At 36.1% G+C, this 20084-nt stretch overlaps 2 protein-coding genes across 3 annotated transcripts; both read right to left on the bottom strand.

The window, feature by feature from the left end:
* Positions 1 to 267: 267 nt before the first annotated feature.
* On the bottom strand, positions 268 to 6806 carry LOC135673007 (COP9 signalosome complex subunit 6-like). The gene is made up of 9 exons (XM_065181660.1): positions 6457 to 6806; positions 6203 to 6291; positions 4539 to 4632; positions 2000 to 2061; positions 1832 to 1910; positions 1620 to 1712; positions 1040 to 1140; positions 728 to 783; positions 268 to 620 (listed from the first exon to the last, which is right to left on the bottom strand). The coding sequence occupies exons 1-9, from the start codon at positions 6728 to 6730 to the stop codon at positions 539 to 541; spliced, it is 930 nt and encodes a 309-aa protein (XP_065037732.1). The 5' UTR covers positions 6731 to 6806; the 3' UTR covers positions 268 to 538.
* Positions 6807 to 8340: 1534 nt separating this feature from the next.
* Positions 8341 to 14490, bottom strand: LOC103983895 (uncharacterized). 2 transcript variants are annotated; one of them, XR_010513200.1, is made up of 5 exons: positions 14310 to 14490; positions 13819 to 14198; positions 12513 to 12873; positions 10331 to 11682; positions 8341 to 8677 (listed from the first exon to the last, which is right to left on the bottom strand). XR_010513200.1 is itself a non-coding variant. In XM_009401236.3 (4 exons), exons 2-4 carry the CDS (start codon positions 14155 to 14157, stop codon positions 10403 to 10405), a joined length of 1980 nt encoding a protein of 659 aa, XP_009399511.2. In that variant the 5' UTR covers positions 14158 to 14198; positions 14310 to 14490; the 3' UTR covers positions 10174 to 10402. The 2 variants fall into 2 exon arrangements, 1 of the variants encoding a protein (XP_009399511.2); XM_009401236.3 differs by lacking the exon at positions 8341 to 8677 and having other exon boundaries at positions 10174 to 11682.
* Positions 14491 to 20084: the final 5594 nt, after the last annotated feature.

Below are 20084 nucleotides of genomic sequence, written 5' to 3'. Positions count from 1 at the left end.
AGGGATCTTGTCATGTCTTGGAGACTCTCGAGTGCAAATCTAACATTGTCCTTCCGAGAAGAGAGAATATTCCAAGTAGCCTCGGAGGAGAATACAGACTCCCCCCCTGGTTGGGTCATATCCATGCACACACCACTACATGTGCAGCCAAATGAGATCAACAAAAGCTGCAAACTTAATTCTGACAGCTTATTATTTCCTGGCATCTGCATGAGAGCCATTAAACTCACCAAGAATTCCTTATGGGCAACTTTCTTAGAAATCAAATGCGCAGAACAGGGCAATGTCAAATTTCTTAGAACCAAATTTTACCATAGTTAACAGCATCTAAATAAATAAATGAATAACAGAGATAGTAGCAAGAATTCCCCAAGCAGTAAATGAGTCCAAAACAAGAAGGGTTTGATACAAGTTCCCAGAATTCAGAAACGTTTTTTCTGGAAACATGTTTCCGTTTAACAAAATGCCAACTCTACACGGAACTAGTGATGATTTAGATGCCATGGCACATATGGCGAGCTAAAAACCACAGGTAAAACTAGATAAAAGCAGTCCGGCCTCCTCTTCTACTGTTTCTGTCGTAGGTGGTGTTGAATTTGTCGACCAACTCGTTCAAGGTGCTGTACGTGTGTTAGAATGGGTTTTCTTAGTACAAGCAGAAAGTATGTATGATAAACTTGTTGCTCGCAGCATGAGATTCTAGTGCAGTTTCAGTACTTTTGCTTACCTTGAACAATTGGTCAACATGGCGAGGTAAGCAACAAGAAGTGTGTCATTGTATTCCTACAAAAAGAAAACAGCTGCTTAGTGACTGGAACAGATGGTTATGGGTTTCAGCACCAGAAGAGGAAGAAATGACTGACAAAAAAAAGCAAATAATAGTTATATGAATGATACTAAGTATCTCAAAGTATGCATTCTGGAACAAAAGAACAAAAAAAAAAAGAAAACTTTAGAGAAAGTTGAGCTTAAAAAGAAGTTGAATGCATCAAACTTGAGCAGCAATCAAATCAGGTAATCAGGTAAGCATTCAACAGACCATAAGAAAGTCATCCTGAAACTTCTCCGATTCCATGGCTGGCAATCTTCTCAGAAGACTCGAGACTTGTCTGAGAAATGAGTTATCTAAAGGGATATCACCTGCATGTTCAGACAACGATTAGCTACTTCTCATATAGTCAAGTGAATATGATGTCAAAAAGCCCATAGTTTTATACAAGTAGCACAACAGTAGGAAACTGTATCCCATAAACACAGTGCAAAATAACTTGCCAACTTGAGAAATGGAATTCCAATGAGCTGCAAGCCTGTTCACTCATCAACAACTATGATGTCCTTATCAAAAGCTAGATCTGAATGTTACATTTTCAATCTGTATAATTGTTAATGAGCAAATACAAAAACGAAACTCAAAAAGAGATTCTATCACAGAGTATATATTGTAAGAGACTGATTTTATAGTAGAGAAACAGTATCTGCCAAAATTGCTCCTTGTCGTATAAAAGTAATTGCATCTTAGAAGGAAATACCACATGAGGGAAATGATAGGGTGGTGATTTATTATGACTTTTGCAGAAAATAAAAAATTCAGAGAGATCTTGAAATTTGATGTGTGTTACCTTTTTGCATAGCAACAAGATATTGATGAACAACTCTGATCCTACTATTCAGCATTTTGATCGCGCTATGTATGCCAGTAAGATGGGCAGCCACTAACAATTGAATGAATCTTTGTCAGTTTTCTCCAATCAAAACTGGGACACAAATCCAAAACAAGAAGCAAGTCTACCAGCTTTGTCAATAGGTCACAAGAGGAGTTACACAGACTTACATTGAGTTGCAGCAGAACCACCATCGGATGGTTTAAGATGTGCGACATGATCAACTGAAATTCTCTCTGCCTCGACGGTCTTAGATAAAGAAAACATTTATTTTAGTGAAACTAGTTACAATCCTGGCAGAGTTAGAACTTGGAAAGAAATTGAATAGCAGCAGCAACCTCAATTGTATAATTTGATCTGACAAAAATGAGCTGTGGGATTCCATCAATTATGTGCAACTCTTGGATAGTGATCATCCGTTCCAGTTTCCAGCAGTAGAAAAAAACCCATTTTTAGTTATGCTTTCAAGAAAGAGTACTCGCAGAAAAATTATTGAAGAACTTTATCATCAAAAGCAAATAGTTGCTCACTGTATATATATCCATGTAACTTTGACCACCGGACCAAATGAAAATCATATATAAACTACATCGGAGTTACATAAATGGATGTCACATACTGGTCATGATACCCTGTACCAACCATGGTGCAAAATGTATTGATGCTCCAATTACCAGTTTCGATGGAAAGACTGATTGTATCTTAGCTGTGTTGAAGAAATGACTGACCGTGCCTTGTGCCATGCCAGCAATTACATCAATTGTAGGATGTGACCAGCATGTACAAGCACAGGCATGGCGCACTGCCCAATCTACAAAGTGCTTACCATGCTGTGGTGTCAAGCAGGCAATGAAATATTTGGCATGAGAACATACAGGAAGAAGTTTAATGACTTCTACACAGCTAAAATGTTCGGAAATTGAAAAGCAAGTCAATCACAACATATGTGATGATTTACAATGAATATTTTGCACAAGTTTGCATATATCAATGGTAAATAACAGAATAATTTAAGATTGGGGAGAACTAAAGAACTTGCTGGCAACTAATAACACCAAGAGAAATCCATTCTGATGTCCCAACAAGTGATTTAAATAGGCGCTCGCTCGCCCAAGCACCTCATGTGTGGACCAAGCGACGCGCTTCAATGAGAAGCCGCCTGGGTGCTCGCCCAAACCCAAGCGTCGAGCACTTCGAGCGAGCGCCCAGTTCAAATAAGCGAACCAAACGAAACTTTTAGGTCTGGTTCGGTTCAAAAACACAGTTTCTTACCCTCAAAAGCCACCCTTCACGCCCACGCAACCCCGAGCCAACCCTAGCGCTGCTTCTACCTCCACTGCTAATGCTTTCTGTCGCTACCTCCGCCGCAGACGCAATGGACCAAGCCTTCCTTTGTCGTCGATGAACGAGTCCAACAACCTAGCAAGAACCCGTAGCTTCCTTCCGTTGTTGCTCCGTGTACAATTCCTTCCGTAGGTTACTTTGCCACCGACGGATGCCCTCTAGAGCTTCCGCCGCTACTGCTGTTGTCCACAGCTTCCGTCGCTACCGCTACTACTGTCCCCAGTTGCTGTTGCTGCTGTCTGCAGCTTCCGCCGCTACCTCTGTTGTCGTCCGTAGTGCTGCCGCAACTGTCTTAAACTAATCCTCCGTCGTTGCTGTTGCCAACTTCTCACCAATGTTGCTACCACTTTCCATCGATTTCCACTATCAGTGACCCTTTTATCCCCTTTTGTTACTATTAACAGTTCTTGTCTCCCCCTCTAACTACTACTAATAGTAAGTAATATACTATTAACAGTATATTTTTAATTTAATATCATAATTTTATTTAAATATTTTTAATTATATTATATATTTTTTATATTTTAATATTTCAGTGTGTCTCGCTTTGCTCAGGCGAGCCTAGCGCTTTTTAAAATCACTATGTCCCAATAAGGATATCATGGACTTCAAAAGTTATGGAAACTAAAAGTTCTAACTCCAAAATGTTACATCATAGAGGATTTTACTCCAAACAAACTTGAGGAATCTACCAAGCAACACAAATTGGTCTTATCTCCAAGAGAAGAGCCACGATCAAGCTGTTTATTACAACATATCATGAAAAGACTAATAATGCACAATGGGAATTAGGATATCTACATCAGCAGAAATCCTACAATGATAGCAAAATTGACTGTACCAAGGCATACCATGATGCACTAGGACCATCCAAGTTCAAAAGATCTTTTTCCTTGTCTATGTTGTTGTTGACAATCAAACATAAAACTATCCATTAAGCAATACTCTGCAGGTGAAATAGAGTGCAAGCTTGGTCCACTATAGTTAACCAGCAGACTGTTCAAGCATACTAGCGTCTGGGTAGAAAAAGGAACAACCATCCAAATTATTTGCTAACAACCATAATATACATAATCTTGAAGAGGTGGTACTTTTTAGGATATTGACCCTTCCTGGCCTCCACATTAATCAAGATAGTTTGACACTAGAGCATATTTGAGGTTCTTATGAAGCAGGTGCACAGGCTAAAATAATGGCCTTCTTGAAAATTATTTTAATTCCTTTATGATATCGCAGGATAACCAAATAGAGACGTAGATCACTAGATCTAATCTAGAAGTGTCTTCAAATTTAAATGTCTGAATGCTCACCAATCACAATTCTATAGTTTTCTCCACTTATCTCCCACAAATTAACTTAGAAAATTTCATCTTAGTTCATTATAACAGAAAAAAAAAAAAGGAATAAAGTCCAGAGTACATTGAGTCTTGAACATGTAGAAGTAGAATGAAAAGTTAAATGGATCACTGTTAACTGATGTATAAAGATTTTAAAAGAGACATATTAAGAAGGTTGTAAGGAAAGATCATGTACCACTTTCATATATGGTCACAGGAAGATCCTTCTGTGCATGGTTTATCAAAGGATTTAGAAGAACATAAACCGGACTCTCATTGATATCCATCAACTGCTCCATAAAACATGTTACATCAGAATATAGCATTTGAAGAGATAGAATAATCACCATATCCTCAATAAGAACCTTAGAAGATAGTAAAGATTACAACTAATCATCAAAAAATGTCACGAGCATTACATGCTGTTAAGAAGCAACAGTACAGAGAAAAATTCTAACTTGAGTAATTTCAAGAACAAAAATTATAGATGACAATTTGAAGTACAAACAAACACCATAGGCAAATATTCAACATCACATCAATTCTAAATTGTATCAATAATTATCATATGTAAAACCCGACAATAAGGGGACATTCAATCCGATATTGGTTGTACAAAATTAACTGGCAAGCAAAAACCACCAGTTTTTTTTACTATTTGATTTTCCTAGATTTCTGTGAGCAATCCTGACTTGCAACTACTACGCTAATGACAGTAAATATTGATCCATTGCATAATTAGTATAGAGAATCATCAGGTCTATTTCTTTTACCATTTGATTACTTAAATTTCTCTGGCAGTCTTGATGTAGCTCGTATGATCAATTAGGGGATAAGCTATTATCTTTGTTTTCATATAAAGGTCAATTTACTAAAACTTGAGTCAACTAAACTAGAAGGAAAGACAATATCAAAACTTTCTGGTATTCTAATAAGTATTTATTTGGTTTTGGTGCAGGCAGCTTACCATAACAACACCAAAGGGTACTACTAGAGTAGTAAAGACAATGTACCAGAGATGAATCACTGAAGAGAAACACCACCTCGACTTTAGGGAGGACTAAGAAGCTGTAGCTGAATGTTTGATCATAGGTATCAAGAGAAATAGAAAGACAAGAAGAAAAGCACAAGATAGAAAACCAAAAATCAAAAGACAACAGAACAAATGGGAAAAGAAGTGAAAGTAGGTAGGGGGAAAGGACCAATTCCGCTTTCTCTTAATCCCATAGTCTGCTATTGAGCTAGCCTACCAGCATACACTTCCCCTTATAATCTTAATGGTTCTTCCAAGGTAAATGTAGCCGGAAGAATCTTTTTTCCTTTAGTTTCCTAGATGCTTATCCCGTACAGTAACAAAGGTCCAGGAAGAGAAAATTGGTTAATGCATCTGGTGAGATAACAGCATACAAAATAAAGATTGTCTTCGTCCAGCATTTCCTTTGGTATTTTGTCACTTATATCAAACATAGGATAACAATATTTTCCCCATACTCTATGAAACCAAATTTAATTTCAGATGGTGCATTCTTTATCTCTAAGTCCTTGACTGATTGCATATTTTGGTCTCTTGACACTTAAAATAACTTTTGCATTAACCAGATGTAGACACACAATTCTCAGGACTCTATCCTACATCAAATTCATCAGAAGCATCATAGAAGCTTCAGACCCCCCTGGGGCATTCCAGAACAATGGACCGTCAATAATAAAAAATGCTTGCAATATTAAAAAATATGCACGAGTACAGCTATACCGACAATAAGAACAGGAAAGACACCAATAACTCGTATCGTGATACATAAACAACGAAATCAATTCACAAAAAGAATTTGACATCTCTAATGGCAATGCGAAGCTTACAGCTTTATGAATCTGCAAATCTGATTCCTGTGCTTCACTGCCCGTCGAATACCACCCCAATATATAGAAGTTCGGAAATACCTTCTTATCTGCACCGTCAAAAGCACAGATCATTTAGAACATACAAAACAGAACCAAACAAGAAACCCTAACTTCCAAAATCCTAGACGGAGAGCGGAGAGACGGAAGGCCCCAAGATAGATCGAAGGAAAAAAAGAGTGGCTTCGAGAGACAAGGGGGAGGGTTCTGATTACAGAGCTCTTGCTTCTTCTCAAGGAAGGAGCGGTCGAGGGAGTGGGTGAGGGGGTCGTAGAGGAGCTCGAAGCTGTTGAAGATCTCGACGGTGCGACCGCGTTGGACGCCGATGACGCAGCCGAAGACGCGGCCGCCTCCTCCTTCAGCGAGGGGGGCGGCGGAGGCGGAGTGCTGGATCTGGGCCCTGACGCGGGTGTGGTGATCAGAGATGTTGACGATCACAAGCGGGTGGAGCTTGAAGGTGAGCCCGCTGCCCGACGAAGAGGACGCCATGACTGCGCCTGAGGGAACGGAATGGGAAGGGAAGAGGGGAACGCGAGTAAAATTTTCCCCCTTTAAAATTTTCTTTTTATTTTTTTTGGTGCCTTCGTTATTTATAGAGCTATTACGCTTCTCGACGAGGACTAGCTATGTGTACCAGGACAGGGTACATGGGCTTCTGTCCTCAAGGCGATCAGCCACTCAGGTTTTCCTCTGGAGTCGGTGGAACCAATGAATAAATTGGGCGAGGTGAAATGTGGATGATGTCTGGGGTCAGACAGTTGATACTCTTTGTTTTTTTAAATACTTACTTTTTAGGGCGAATACGTTCTTTTACGTTTTTCTCGTTCCTTTTTTTCGTATTTTCCAAAGCGCTTCAGTTTCCCATAATCCTTGGAATTTTCCGTGACAAGATAGTTGGAAGAATGTATTATTCCACCCTATAAATCACTCCGATGAAAACGTTCAATTCTCTACCTATAAGATTTATACTATGACACGTTTATGAAAACATTATAGTTGAAATAAATTGATTCAAAACTCAATAAAAATTAGATCCATTTTATGTTAACTATAAAATTTTACAATAGACTTATAATATTTTTTATATCAATTCATTCTATTTCGGATCGGTTCATCATACAGATCAATTCATTAAAAAAATAAAAATTATCATCATATCTTATCGAAAATATTTTTTAAAAAATGATAAAATGGATATAGATCAAAAAGTAAAAAATAAAAGAAGAACTTTTTCAGAAAAATCCAAAAACTATTTTTTTTTTCTAAAAATTAGTCTTACTTTTTTTTATACGAGGAAACGTCCGTCCACATCCGAATAAATCAATTAAACCAAAATATCATAATCTCAAAGTAAATTATTTCTCTATGTACAAAAAGAATTGATGACTCCCAAAAAAATTATATAATTATCAACAAAACGTGTGACTTTTACATTTTACAGAATCAAACATTAGCTTATTAATATCTCAAATCATTGTCAATTTTTTTTTTAATGTAGCCATTCATATTATAATTCCATGAACAATCATAATTAATTTTAATGCATCCATCTAAGGGTCTTTTCCATCTCATAGGACTATGATAAATCTAAAACTCCCTCCTCAGGGTCAAATATGTTTCAGCATGGCGTGCAATTAGTGTATTACAGAAAAGATAAGCAGTTAGATCCTCGTAAATTTCTGAAAAGAAACATGAACATAGCCAAATAGGTAAAGGCAACTTATAATAGGAAGAGAAGCCTCTTTCTATTATAAGTATCAAGACAAACATCTAATTATTTTAAACATCTATCTAAATATTTGATAAATTTTGAAAAAGAAACAATTAAACAAAGATTTTGAGCTTTGTTTGTGGATGACAGTGAATGCTTCCGTTACCTCAAGAGGAAGCATCAAACCAGCAACTTGAGTGGTTTTCTCAAGGATGATCTTGAGCTTGCTTATCACAGCATTGGCTCTGGAGGAACACTAACACTTGCATTATGGAAACACTAACATCTCTAATCCAAAGTAATGATGCTTTATATCATTAATTGTGTTGTTTCACCAGAGAACCTGATAACGATGCTTTAATAACCAGTTCATCATAACTTGGAAAGCTTCATGCAAAGGTGCAACGATCCCAATTATGAAATTGAATGCTCTGAAAACAAAGTGAGATCCTTGCAACAGCCTGACATTCTACAACAAAAGGACCAGACCCACTTCTGTAATAGGAACGAGTAGGGCATCCTAGGTCAACAGTTGAAGGAACCAACTGCAACACCCATTCGACGAAGGCTTTGATTTCAATAAATAGAACAGGTTAGCCAGTTAAGAAACATTAAGTTACAGAGAGATAAATAAGGTGCCTAAACTATAAGATAGATGTGGTGAACAGTATGACCATAAAATGCCAAATTTTGTTGGCTTCATGATTGGTGACTCGTGTGAGTACCTGTTTCACCACAACAAAAATGAGAAGTTGATAGGTAGAAACATGAGATTAAACTTGCAAAGAATGATGAAAGAAAGCATCTCAAGACAGGTTGAAGCACAAAGGGAGAACAACTAAAGCAAAGTGGTTAAAGCACAATAAAGAAGACCAACAACAATTTTGCTCAAAAAACGAAAGCAAACCTAGTTTGAGTTAAATAGTTGCTAATCACCACTAATTCTTTATGGATCCTCCTCAGGTCCTGCACTTAGCTGTAGGAGCCTCCATCAGGACGCCCACTTTACTAGTTCTTTCTTGATGATTCAGTCTACTAGGGAAGAACACAATTTACATCAAAGGAATACCACCAAGTGCTGCTATATGATATTGCGATACGGCAACTTGCTTATAATATCAACTTCGGCAACTGCCACTCGAGAGATTGGAAGAGTCCTGGCATCTGGATGCACATGTTCACATGTCTAAAAAAATATCATGAATGTTTGTGAGCTAAATAATTTACAGAAATCCCACTAGATGCAACTTAGATATTCTCTTGTGCAACGAGTCTATTCCTGTGAGGTTTCTCCAAACATTCATCATGAAATTTGCACATGAACATTAAGGGAAATTGGCACGTGAACATGATGGGCATTGTTGAGATCCAATCCATTAAGCAACGTGCATGTGCCCTGGAACCCTAGTACCGAACCCATACTCCAGATGCCAGGGCTTTCAATCAGGTAAGTGTTTCAATTGAAGTGCAGGAAAGGTAAAAAGCAGACAATTGGTCATCTTCCAGCCTTGTGCACATTATCAGACTTCACCATCAACCAAAAAGTTGCTTCTCTACTAAAATTAAGCAAACAAAATCCACCTCCAAACAAAATCCTCAAGTGGATTCTGTTTTCTGTAAGTTAATTGATTAGACTTCATATAGAATCTAAAGTATTGAACAGTTCCAGCTGTGCTTGTATCCCTGTCACATGCTTAATTAGAAATAAAAGGAAAAAAGGTAAAGCAAAAGACATGACAACAAGTCTTACTTTTTCCCCAAAGATCTGGCCAAGTGAAAAAAAATTGAGAGAGAGAGAGAGAGAACTCCATCCACTCTCACACCAACAAAATGCCAACAAATTTAGCATCTCATTTCTTGTATTTAAAGAAAGAGCAACAACTATCTTGATTCTGCAGTTTTGTTGTCCTCAAATACAACCTTTTGTGGTTTCTATTTATAGGCAGTACCAAAACTACATGTTAATCAATAATTGTCTAAGGTCCCTGTTTAGGTTTCACACTAACCACATTTTTTTTCACAGTCCATTTTATTTTCTCCTTGCAATTAATAAATGAAAGATCAACTACATGGACCAACGTCAACATATACATGACTGTGAAACTGCTTAGCTATGGAAAACTTGAGTCAGCACCAAATTAATCAGACTCATAATTACACAGTTCATTCTGCCATGGTGCAACCAACTGTACAATTTTAAAATCAGCAATGCCCCATAATAAAACGAAATTAAAACTTTTCCTGCTCCACCAGTTTAACTTCTAATCAGAAATTATCAAAACAAATCTGCAATGCATAGTTAGATACCAAGAAGTAGTCCTACATTCAACTGATACTGTAAGTTGCAACAAAAGAAAATGCACATTATAAAGACTAACCTAATTGCAGGACCACTTGGAAGAAAAAACAGTCGTGGGGGATAAAATATAAAACAATATCATCCAACACCATCAGCTGGTGCTGAAATGAGCCCTTTGATTCATTGTATATCCATCACCATCAGAGGTCTGACAACTGCCTTCTTTGGCTAACCTATTACTACAACCATCCAAGTATTCAGGTGATCTCTTTTCACCAAGTGCTGCTTCAGGTTCAGACTTGACAGTTTTGATATTTTCATCCAGTTGAATTGTAGAAGAATTGACATCGCCAGACAATTGAACTTGGTCAAAATCATGTGTTAATGGTGCTTCAGACAAATTATTATTTTCAACAACCATATCATGTGCATGCTCACAGGAATCTTTTGGCATAGGACTTGGCTCCAAAACAGACACGGAGGTTGGTTTAGCATCGACCAAGGATAATCTATTATCCTCAATGTTGTTAAGATCCTCACTGTGTATGTCTGGATGGGCACATACAGCCCCGGTTATTTCCTTTAATGGATCAACGTCAATTGCCTTAAGTGTGTCATCCTCTCTTTTACTTCCAATAATGGTCATAATCACTTGTACTTCCCCTCCAGTTGTCCTTGAATCTGGAATTGACATGCAATGATTGTCCTCCATGTTCAAAGAATAGGCTTGTTGAGCAACACCAGAATTGTCATTGGCTGTTGCTTTCTGTTCATTAACCCTGGTGTCCAAACTTTCTGTTTTCTTAGAAGAAGCATGAACGCTCGCATTTGCAGCAGTCTTTGGTGCGCTAACAGAAGCTCTTGTAACCCGACCATATTTAGGTGGCAATGGCTTTCCATTACTTGATGCCAAGCATCTCGGACAATGCCATTCTGCTTTAGGAATACCTTTATTACCATATGATTGAAGACATTTCAAGTGGTTTCCTTTCTCACAAGCATCACAGATGAGCAAACACTCTATATCAATGATAATGTTCTTGCATAGTTGGCAATTTATAGTAGCATTCATGTGCTCAGTTGATGGGGGAGTCCAAATTGGATGATCAGAAACCTTTGCTTGCAATATTGTCAGCACGCTTTTAGCAATGTCATTATGGTTCGTAAAAAGAGCAGGTGTATGAACAAGTCCCAAGCCTTGAGGAGGTTGATGGACAATATGCAGGCCTCCTGGTCCAGGTTGAATTATAGAAGGCTTAATTTCATGACTTCTCATCACCTGATGGGAAGATTGGACAGCATTCACACCAGTAGTAACCTCAGACTTTGCAGAATTATGATCCAGAAATTTATTTGCTTGGCCAAACTTTGACACAGCACCAGGTGTTGATTGCACAGAAGATATTGGAATTTTCTGATGCATGTTTTCTGCTACAAAGGAAACAATTTACTGTCAAAGAAAATACATGCATATATGTATCCGTGCAAGCAAAACAACTGAAATATAGGGGAAATAGAAGATGTAGGTTCAATATTTCAACATCGGCAGAATTAGGAAAACAAGAAGAACAACAATAAAAAATCAAATTTATAATTCATAGTAAATTGCCAAACTTCAGTCTTGAACTTCAAAATATGCATCAACAACAGTATCCTAATCTATACAATTGAATGGATCTGCCTGGTCTGAGAGATCAAGTGGACTCCTTATCTCCATTAATCATCAAGCATTTGGTCGAGTTAATAGGTCTGGATATCTGTTCTTTGAACAATAGAAAAACACTATTGTTTTAAATTTCAAAAGTTTAACACTTCTCAGAAACAAGAAGAAATGCAAAAAAAAAAATCAAAGTGTTTTTTTCCTTAGCTTCTAAGTTTTTTTTTTTAATTTAACAATAAAAAAGGAATCAAACAAAATAAACCAAGGTTTTAAATCTTGACCACATCAGCTGGTACGGACAGGCATGTACCAATCCGATCAAGAACCGTTGGTGAAATATATGTCTCGATATCAGTACATGATATTGGGTGGTTGGGATCAGTAGACCATCCATTCCAGTATACCAGTACAAAATTGATCATGTATTTTACTGAAGCCGGTTATGCAGAAAGATTTAAATCCTTGCAGAAAACAATAAGTACACCCTAAAAGAAAAATAACTACACCCTAAAAGTGGTCAAGCCACAGACATAAGCCACTTTATAACCAAAATTCCACATCACAAGACACATAATGAAAATGGCCAGAGTGCAATATTAACCTTGAGCTTGTGTCAGATAAGATGGACCACCAGGTTTTGCATTCAATTTAACATGTGCTGAAGAAGAACCCCTTTCAAGTGAACCGGATGGTTGTTTTACAGGATTAACAACAGCCTGCACATCACTAATATGTGACTGCTTAAAAGAAGAGGCAGCAGAGGTTAGGACAGGAGCATGTGCTACCGGTGAAGAAATTTGAAAACCTCCAGCAGAGGTCTCCATCGGACTTTTAACCTGCATAAACCTAGAAGCATCATGTGCCAAGGGTCCATGTGATTCAGATTTTGCACCGAAGCTTACTGGAAGATGTTGAAGCGAATAAACTGATGAGCGCATGTGAGTTTCCTTGGACTCTTCCATCTGTAATATTGAACCAGGATCATATACTGTCAAGTAAACTCACCAGTAATAATAGCTTACAAAGATGTAAGCATGCCAAAAGAACAAGAATGCCACCTCACAAGAAAGTCAATCTGATATTTCACATGCAAACAAACACCTGCCATGAAACCTGGAAGGAAACTAATATGGGGCTTTTACATTCAAAGAAAAAAGGAACAAATGCCAGAGAATAAGAAGTCACTTATTAGCAATCAACAAATAAGTTACCATATATGACATCAAATGAACCCAAGTTTGACTATGACAGATCTCACGTACCTCCCCTATGGTATCAGAGGAGTATATTACAATTGCATCGGCATTTCATATTTTCAGAACATTCCGTTAAGATATGTGATATCACAAGCTTCACAGATTTGGCAGGTAGGCGATATTTCAATTTTATAGTAAGGTCAGCAAAGGTGTAGCATAAATACTACTAGTGGTAACGCTTAACACGTTAGCAAGACACTAAAATTGAAATGGCATGGTCCTCTGAACTTAGCAAGAGAATGCATCTGAGACATCATGCAGGAAAATGAGAGAACTACTTGAATTCTTAACAATTTACACCGTTTCTAGTTGATTTTATGATTTGTCGTAATGAGTTGAAGGACTCAACCAAAAAACTCGAACAGGTGAGTAGCCGTTTGGTAGACTCCAATGTTTTTCTAAAGGTAACCAATACCTTACAACACCAAAAAAAATCCAATGCTTTTGTTTTCTAGCAGAGTGAGAAGCAGCTCCAAACATACCTCAACGATCCTAAACACCTTGTAAACATACGCATGCGGAGCACTGATCTCATCAAAACGCAAAGCCCCTCAAGAAGAGAAGATTTGCAACGATCGCCAAAACTTTCGGCCATCAAGTAAGACATCTACTGACACAAAAGCAAAGATCTTCTAGGGCAAGCAGATATACCTTTTTCTTGGTGAGTAGCAACTTCTCGGCAATCGACATCTTGGGCGGCCGGAACCCCAGCACGGGATCCTTGGACCTATTCAGACCCAGATCCTCCACCACGACCCTGACAGCCTCCCTGGAGAAGAGCTCCTTGGGCTTGAGACCCTCGCACATCGTGACGAGCCTCTCCCTCGCCTCAGCGACCAGCGCCTTCTCGGCCGCCACGGGCTCCCTGCCGCCCCGCATCTGGCCCATGGCCGACAAGACCATGACGATCTCCGCCACCCGCTTCAGATCCCCGACGTCCCTCGGCCTCTTCCTGGTCGCCGGAGTCTCGGCGGAGCCCTCGTCTCCCATCCGCGTCGGAGCGGGAGGTCGAGCGGCGAGGAGGAGGGGACCTGAAAGCGAGGAAAGACACCGGGAGCCATGAGAGGAGGGAGAGAGAAGAAACCCTAACGAGACGGAGAGAGCACGAAGAAGGGATGGGTGAGTGAGTCGAGTTTAAATACCGTATAGGGCGGGAGGGAGAGGGAGTAGTGAGCGGGCGTTTGTTCGTTCGATTGAAGGGATGGCGATGAGAGTTTGGGAGAGGGGAGTTATTTGGGAAGCAGAAAGAGAACGAGAAGGGGCGGAAAGGAGTGGGAAAGGTGTGCTTATTTGTGTGCCTCCGTAGCCAACTCGGGGATTGGTACGGGCGCACCTGCGACCCCGCAAACATGTTCATATGGGCGCGGACTGGTAGCTTTATCGGATCTATTTGCATTAGTGGATCCAAATTTTAGATCGGGTCAGTCATTGATTGAATCATATATGGATACAATATTGAAATAAAATGATAAGAACGAAATAACACAGTTTCATCTCTTTTATATTTATAATAAAAAATTTAAATATTTATAAAGAAGTACGAATACAAGACAGTTTCATCTCTTTTATATTTATAATAAAAAATAAATGTTTATAAGTAGCAAAATATATTTAACAATAAATAAAAAGTTAAAGTTTTTAAGGTTGAATGGCACTGAGGTTTTAAATTGTCCAAGGTATTATTTTAAATTTTTTCTTTTTTATAAATAGTAAGTAGTGATTTATTTTTTTTATACTAGAAAATTAAATATTTATACATTTAGCAGCAGATATTGGGTGAATTTAAAAAAAAAAAACCTCAAAGTTTGAGATTTTTTAAATAGCATTTCAAGATTGAAAATTTTAATGTGATATCATTTTTTTAAATGATTATTCTGCTCTTGTCGACCACCGCCCTTTGCCCACCCCTTAGCCAAACCTCCATAATCGTCCCCCCTCCCGCCCTCTCTTGCTCACAATCAGTGACAAGAAGAGAGGCACGAGGAGATAGCGTTAGTGAGGAAGGGATACACAACGAGAGTGCACGATCCCTCCATGACCAACGATGAAAATGATGATAATGGTGTAGTGCTCAATTTTCTCACATACAACATACCAATGGAAGCACAAATGATATATATATATATACATATATATATATATATGTACCATCATTTAAAAATATATTTTGTGATAGCTATACTTTGTAAATATAATATATGGCATATCTATATTATCGATTTTAATGTTGAAATACATGCTTTCAAACATGTTCTTCGAAATATTAAATAAGGTATATAAAAGTATTGATGATTATGTTAAGTATGTTTTTTAATGAAAAGGCACAATTCTCTAACAATAAGCCTAAATATATTAGCAAACTTGAGTATAAGGTTAAATCATAGTAATAAATATACATATAATGATTAAAAAAAGTGATTACATAATAACTAGCCTTAAGTGATTCTCAAAACTTGAATGACAATAATTAAATTTTAAGTAAGAAAATATAAGTTTTAAATATCATATATGTGGAGTATAATAATTTACTTATGTATGAATGAAATACTGAAGAATTAAATAGAGATGAAAAATAAATAAAAGTGTTATACTAAAAATATTAAGATTCATGAGTTAGGTAGTTAGGTTGCATGATGAAATTAGATGGAAACTTATCATCATTGTCAAACCAAATTAGCACAAATTAGGTTATTATAAAACTAAAATTATGTTAATAAAAGAATAAAAGGATAAACATGAGATGAGGTATAATGGGACTAAACCCTAAACCCTCCTGGTTGCCTTTTAAGTACCTTATACACGGTATTCACCTTATTTTGGCCTCATCTCCTTCAATCGTTTAATAAGCAATGAAACATTCTCTTCTACTCTTAGTCTTTTTGCTATTTTTGTGAAGGCCAAAAAAAACCCCATATAAAAAAAAAAAAGAGAAGAAAACCTAACTCTATTTTTATCTATATCTCAACTTTAGTTTAGTATATTATAAACTAAATTTTTTAGCTGCTTTTGAATAACCTAAAATTTAATTTAATATTTAATTTTTTAGATTTGTTATGTATGAATTAGTTATGATTCTAAAACCTTTGGTATTGATTTAATTTTGTATTAGTATACAGAGTTATAAGTGTTCCAATTTAAGGTATTCATGATCTCTTATTTTCAGTTAAGAGATTTTATTCGAGCTTAATTGATCCTATTAGGGATATAATTAGATTTTTTTTATTTTAATATGCCTTAAAAGAATCTCTTAGGCTTCTAAAGGATTTATACACTTAGATATAAGATTTAGAAATTCAGATAGTTTTAATCCAGTTTTAATAAAATAAAATAAGTGACAGTAATTGAATTGAGAGGGTAGTTTAGCTTATAAATAATTCTATTTTGAGCTAAAATTTAATGTATGTTTAGTTTTATATACCTCCTAAGTTTTTGCAAGATTTCACGATAATACATGGTAGTTTGGTTAGCATGAATAGTAAAGTAAGATTTCTTTAAAAACACACTATGTCATGGATTATAGATTGAATTGATAGGGAATGACTTTGAAAATTGAATGCTTTCATAGGCTAAATGTGGTGTATTGGAAGGAGATTATACCAATATTTTCTTAAAAATTATAGTTGCATGAAGAGCTATTAGTGCCCGTAAGTTTCTTTATTTGGGAATATCATAATGACCCTATTTTCCAAATTTGATATATTTATAGCTCTTCAACACAGGCCCTTTCATGGAAACTTCATTTTAAGCTAAATCAAGTAAGTATAAGTTTAATTTATTATAAAATAATGATTATATATATCATGTGAACTCAAATGTATTTTGAAAGTATGTCTTGAATGATAAGATAGTCATGAACTTAATCTATGTTTGAAAACATATTTTAAGTGATTAGATCACCTTAAGCTATATCTAAACTTAATATTAATCTATGTATTGCATAAGCATGAAAATATATGAATTATAATGAAAATAAATATATATATATATATATATATATATATATATATATATTATCACGTGTAGTATGGAAATGCATATATATTTTTTTGTGTCGTGTGAGGGTATACGTACATACTATAGTGTACAGTGTGAGAGTACATGCATACACTATGATGTGCGATATGGGAGTGCACATATATATTATGATAAGTAATGTGAGAGTGTATGTATATATTACAACGTACGATAAAGGAATGCACATATATATTATGATGTATGGTGTAGGAGTGCATGTCTATGTTATGACATGCGGTATGAGTGTGCATGTATATACAATGATGTGCGATTTGAGAGTGTATGTATATATTATGATAAGCAATATGGAAGTGTATGTATATATTATGATGTGCTAGTCATAGGTGCCTTGTAAGCCAATCACGTGAGTGATAGCATGTGTGATACAATACACACTCTTTTTACTTATTATTATTTATTAATATTTTTTTCACTTTATATTATCTGTTGCATATACTATGATGTCCATGGATCTATGTAATAGGAATCAAATCTTGATAGGATAATGATAATGAGACTGATTCACCTTTAAATACAAACCCCAAATAATCCTGGTCATATAGATTCACCTTTAAATACACCAATCTATCGAGATAACGGGATAGATTAGTATGTTGTATACCCATCTATATGATGAAGACGGTTGATCTCATAACTGTTTGTGTGGGGACACTAAGGATACAATGCATGTACTCATTAGAGAATGAGTTCATTGATTAATCCACTCATGGAATGCTAGATGGTTGATGATACCTCATTGTCATATAGTAATTTCATCATCTCAGTTGTGTATTTGGTTCTTAGGCTTGAGACACCAAGGATATCTTGTATAAGTACTTCACTCTTTGATACCAGACTTATAGGATCAGATTTTCCATATCTAGCGTAACCGATCATCAAGAGTGGTAGCCAACCTTACGAGGGCAATTGAGTATCGATAGAGGATCATCCACTCTTAATGTTATGAGAGGAATATCCTATATATTATTGTTTAAGCAAATCGGTCATTCGGATTAAGAGAGAAAGTTTTTCGGAAGAATCCGATTATAGCAAGACTCGAGTAGATTTCATATATGTCATATGATCTTTAGGATATTAGATGGATGAGACACTATAGATCTATAGTAGTTGAGTACAGATAGATCCTATAGATTAGATTATCTTGTATCGTTTGAGGACTGTGGTGTAGTAGCCTAGTACGTCTATAGTTGATGAGTCGAGTGAATTATTATAGAGATAATAATTAGGCCTAGAGGGTCACACACTTGCAGGTATTACGACGAGTAGAGGTTCATATATGAGATATCCACTAGAGCCCCTATCTTATTAGATATCTATCCAATAAGCCCATGAATTATTGGATCTTATGGATAAGATTTAATAAGAGTCAATAAGAGATTATTTGATGGAAATCTACTGAGGTAGTTGAATAGAGATCTAATACTCAATAGGGTAGGATTTATCATGGTTAAGTTAACATGGACTTTTATAAATAACAGGGAACTAAAGGGGGCATAGGCTAGACTCATTTTGGTTGCCACTTCTTATCCTCCTCCCTTCCTCTCATCCTCAACCGACAGCCTCAGTTTGGGGTGTGTGGATAACAAGAAGGGGAGACCCCTTCTTGATCATGTGGTGTGCATGAAGAGGAAGATCGTGTAGTAATTTAATGAGCATCTTTATAGCATTTGCCATGTAGATCATCTCTAAAGAGGAAAACATCTGACTTTTTCATCTTCTCTTATAAATCTATAAGTTTTCAAAGATATATGATCTTTCTAGATAATACATCTTTTATATACGCACAGTTTTCGATTTTACAGGTTTTTGCATACTAATCTTCGCACGACAGTAAGAAACCTTTTTATTTAGGAAATATGAGATTTTATTTTTCTATTTTTCTACTACGTATGTGATGCTACCTAGGTTTCTCAACATGGAGTACAACATGGGAGTATATATATATATATATATATATATATATATATATAACGTATTATGAATGTTTCTAGATGCTTTGATTGCTTGTATAACGAATTACTCTTGCTCATAGGCATTATGGTTTATTTTAAATTAAAGTTTTACTTTATTATTATGTATTTATGATATTACAGGATTATATGTTATCAAAATGATCATAAGATATGTTATCATAAAATGTTTTACGCATTTATAGATATTTAAGTTGTGGGAGTGCATGTAAATATCATGTTATGTTATGTGATGTGAGACTATTGCATGTATAATTATTTACTTGTGCATATATATATATATATATATATTATAATTTACTTTGAGGTAAAAGCTTGCCTTTGTACTATGCGTCTTTCATGTTATCATATTATAAGTGATTAAGAAGCGTCAAAAACATGATGTTACAATGAAAGATCTTATGCATATGAATATTAAACAATTATATATAGGATGATAGATACTCATCTTAATATATTAAATTAAAAAATTATACTTATTGAGTTATAATTCATTGTATATCCTATTTTGCAAGTAAGAACACCATTAATTCATGTAGGTGATAGGCAAGAAGGTGAGTAAGTATGGATCATACTAGAGTAGATATAGTTAAAGACCAATGGACATCCTTTTATGTATATGAGCTTGAGTTGAAAATACATGTGTGTGGGTTGAGAGCATGTGTTCATAACTTATGTAAAGTATGAAATGCTTATGTGTACAGGAGGATCCTATCATTTTATTTAGCAAGTTAATAGGTCTCAAAAAATTTTATTATTTTATTATATTATTGTTTAACAGCATAAGCACAAAAAGGATGGCATGCTATTCGAGTTATGCATATAAGATATGAATAAAAATAGGAATAGAGTGTTATAAGTGAGCCCTCACACGAGATCTACAAATAGAGGAGGGTGGGTAGGGTTGTTGGC

The sequence above is a fragment of the Musa acuminata genome, chromosome BXJ1-5 (assembly GCF_036884655.1).
Source record: "Musa acuminata AAA Group cultivar baxijiao chromosome BXJ1-5, Cavendish_Baxijiao_AAA, whole genome shotgun sequence".
Classification (NCBI taxonomy): domain Eukaryota; kingdom Viridiplantae; phylum Streptophyta; class Magnoliopsida; order Zingiberales; family Musaceae; genus Musa; species Musa acuminata.
Note: the sequence above shows the minus strand (reverse complement) of the source record. Positions and strands in the feature narration are given on the sequence as shown.

Bases quoted from the DNA above. Each gene is read 5' to 3' on its own strand.
- LOC135673007 (XM_065181660.1), bottom strand. From the start codon at position 6,730: ATGGCGTCCTCTTCGTCGGGCAGCGGGCTCACCTTCAAGCTCCACCCG. The intron at 6,292-6,456 runs GTAATCAGAACC...TTGACGGTGCAG, and splicing joins TGAGAAGAAGCAAGAGCTCT to ATAAGAAGGTATTTCCGAAC. The intron at 784-1,039 runs GTCTGTTGAATG...TTCTTTTTGTAG, and splicing joins TTCAGGATGACTTTCTTATG to GAATACAATGACACACTTCT.
- LOC103983895 (XM_009401236.3), bottom strand. From the start codon at position 14,157: ATGGGAGACGAGGGCTCCGCCGAGACTCCGGCGACCAGGAAGAGGCCG. The intron at 12,874-13,818 runs GTATATCTGCTT...TCAATATTACAG, and splicing joins TGCTACTCACCAAGAAAAAG to ATGGAAGAGTCCAAGGAAAC. The intron at 11,683-12,512 runs GTTAATATTGCA...TTTCCTTTGTAG, and splicing joins TTATCTGACACAAGCTCAAG to CAGAAAACATGCATCAGAAA.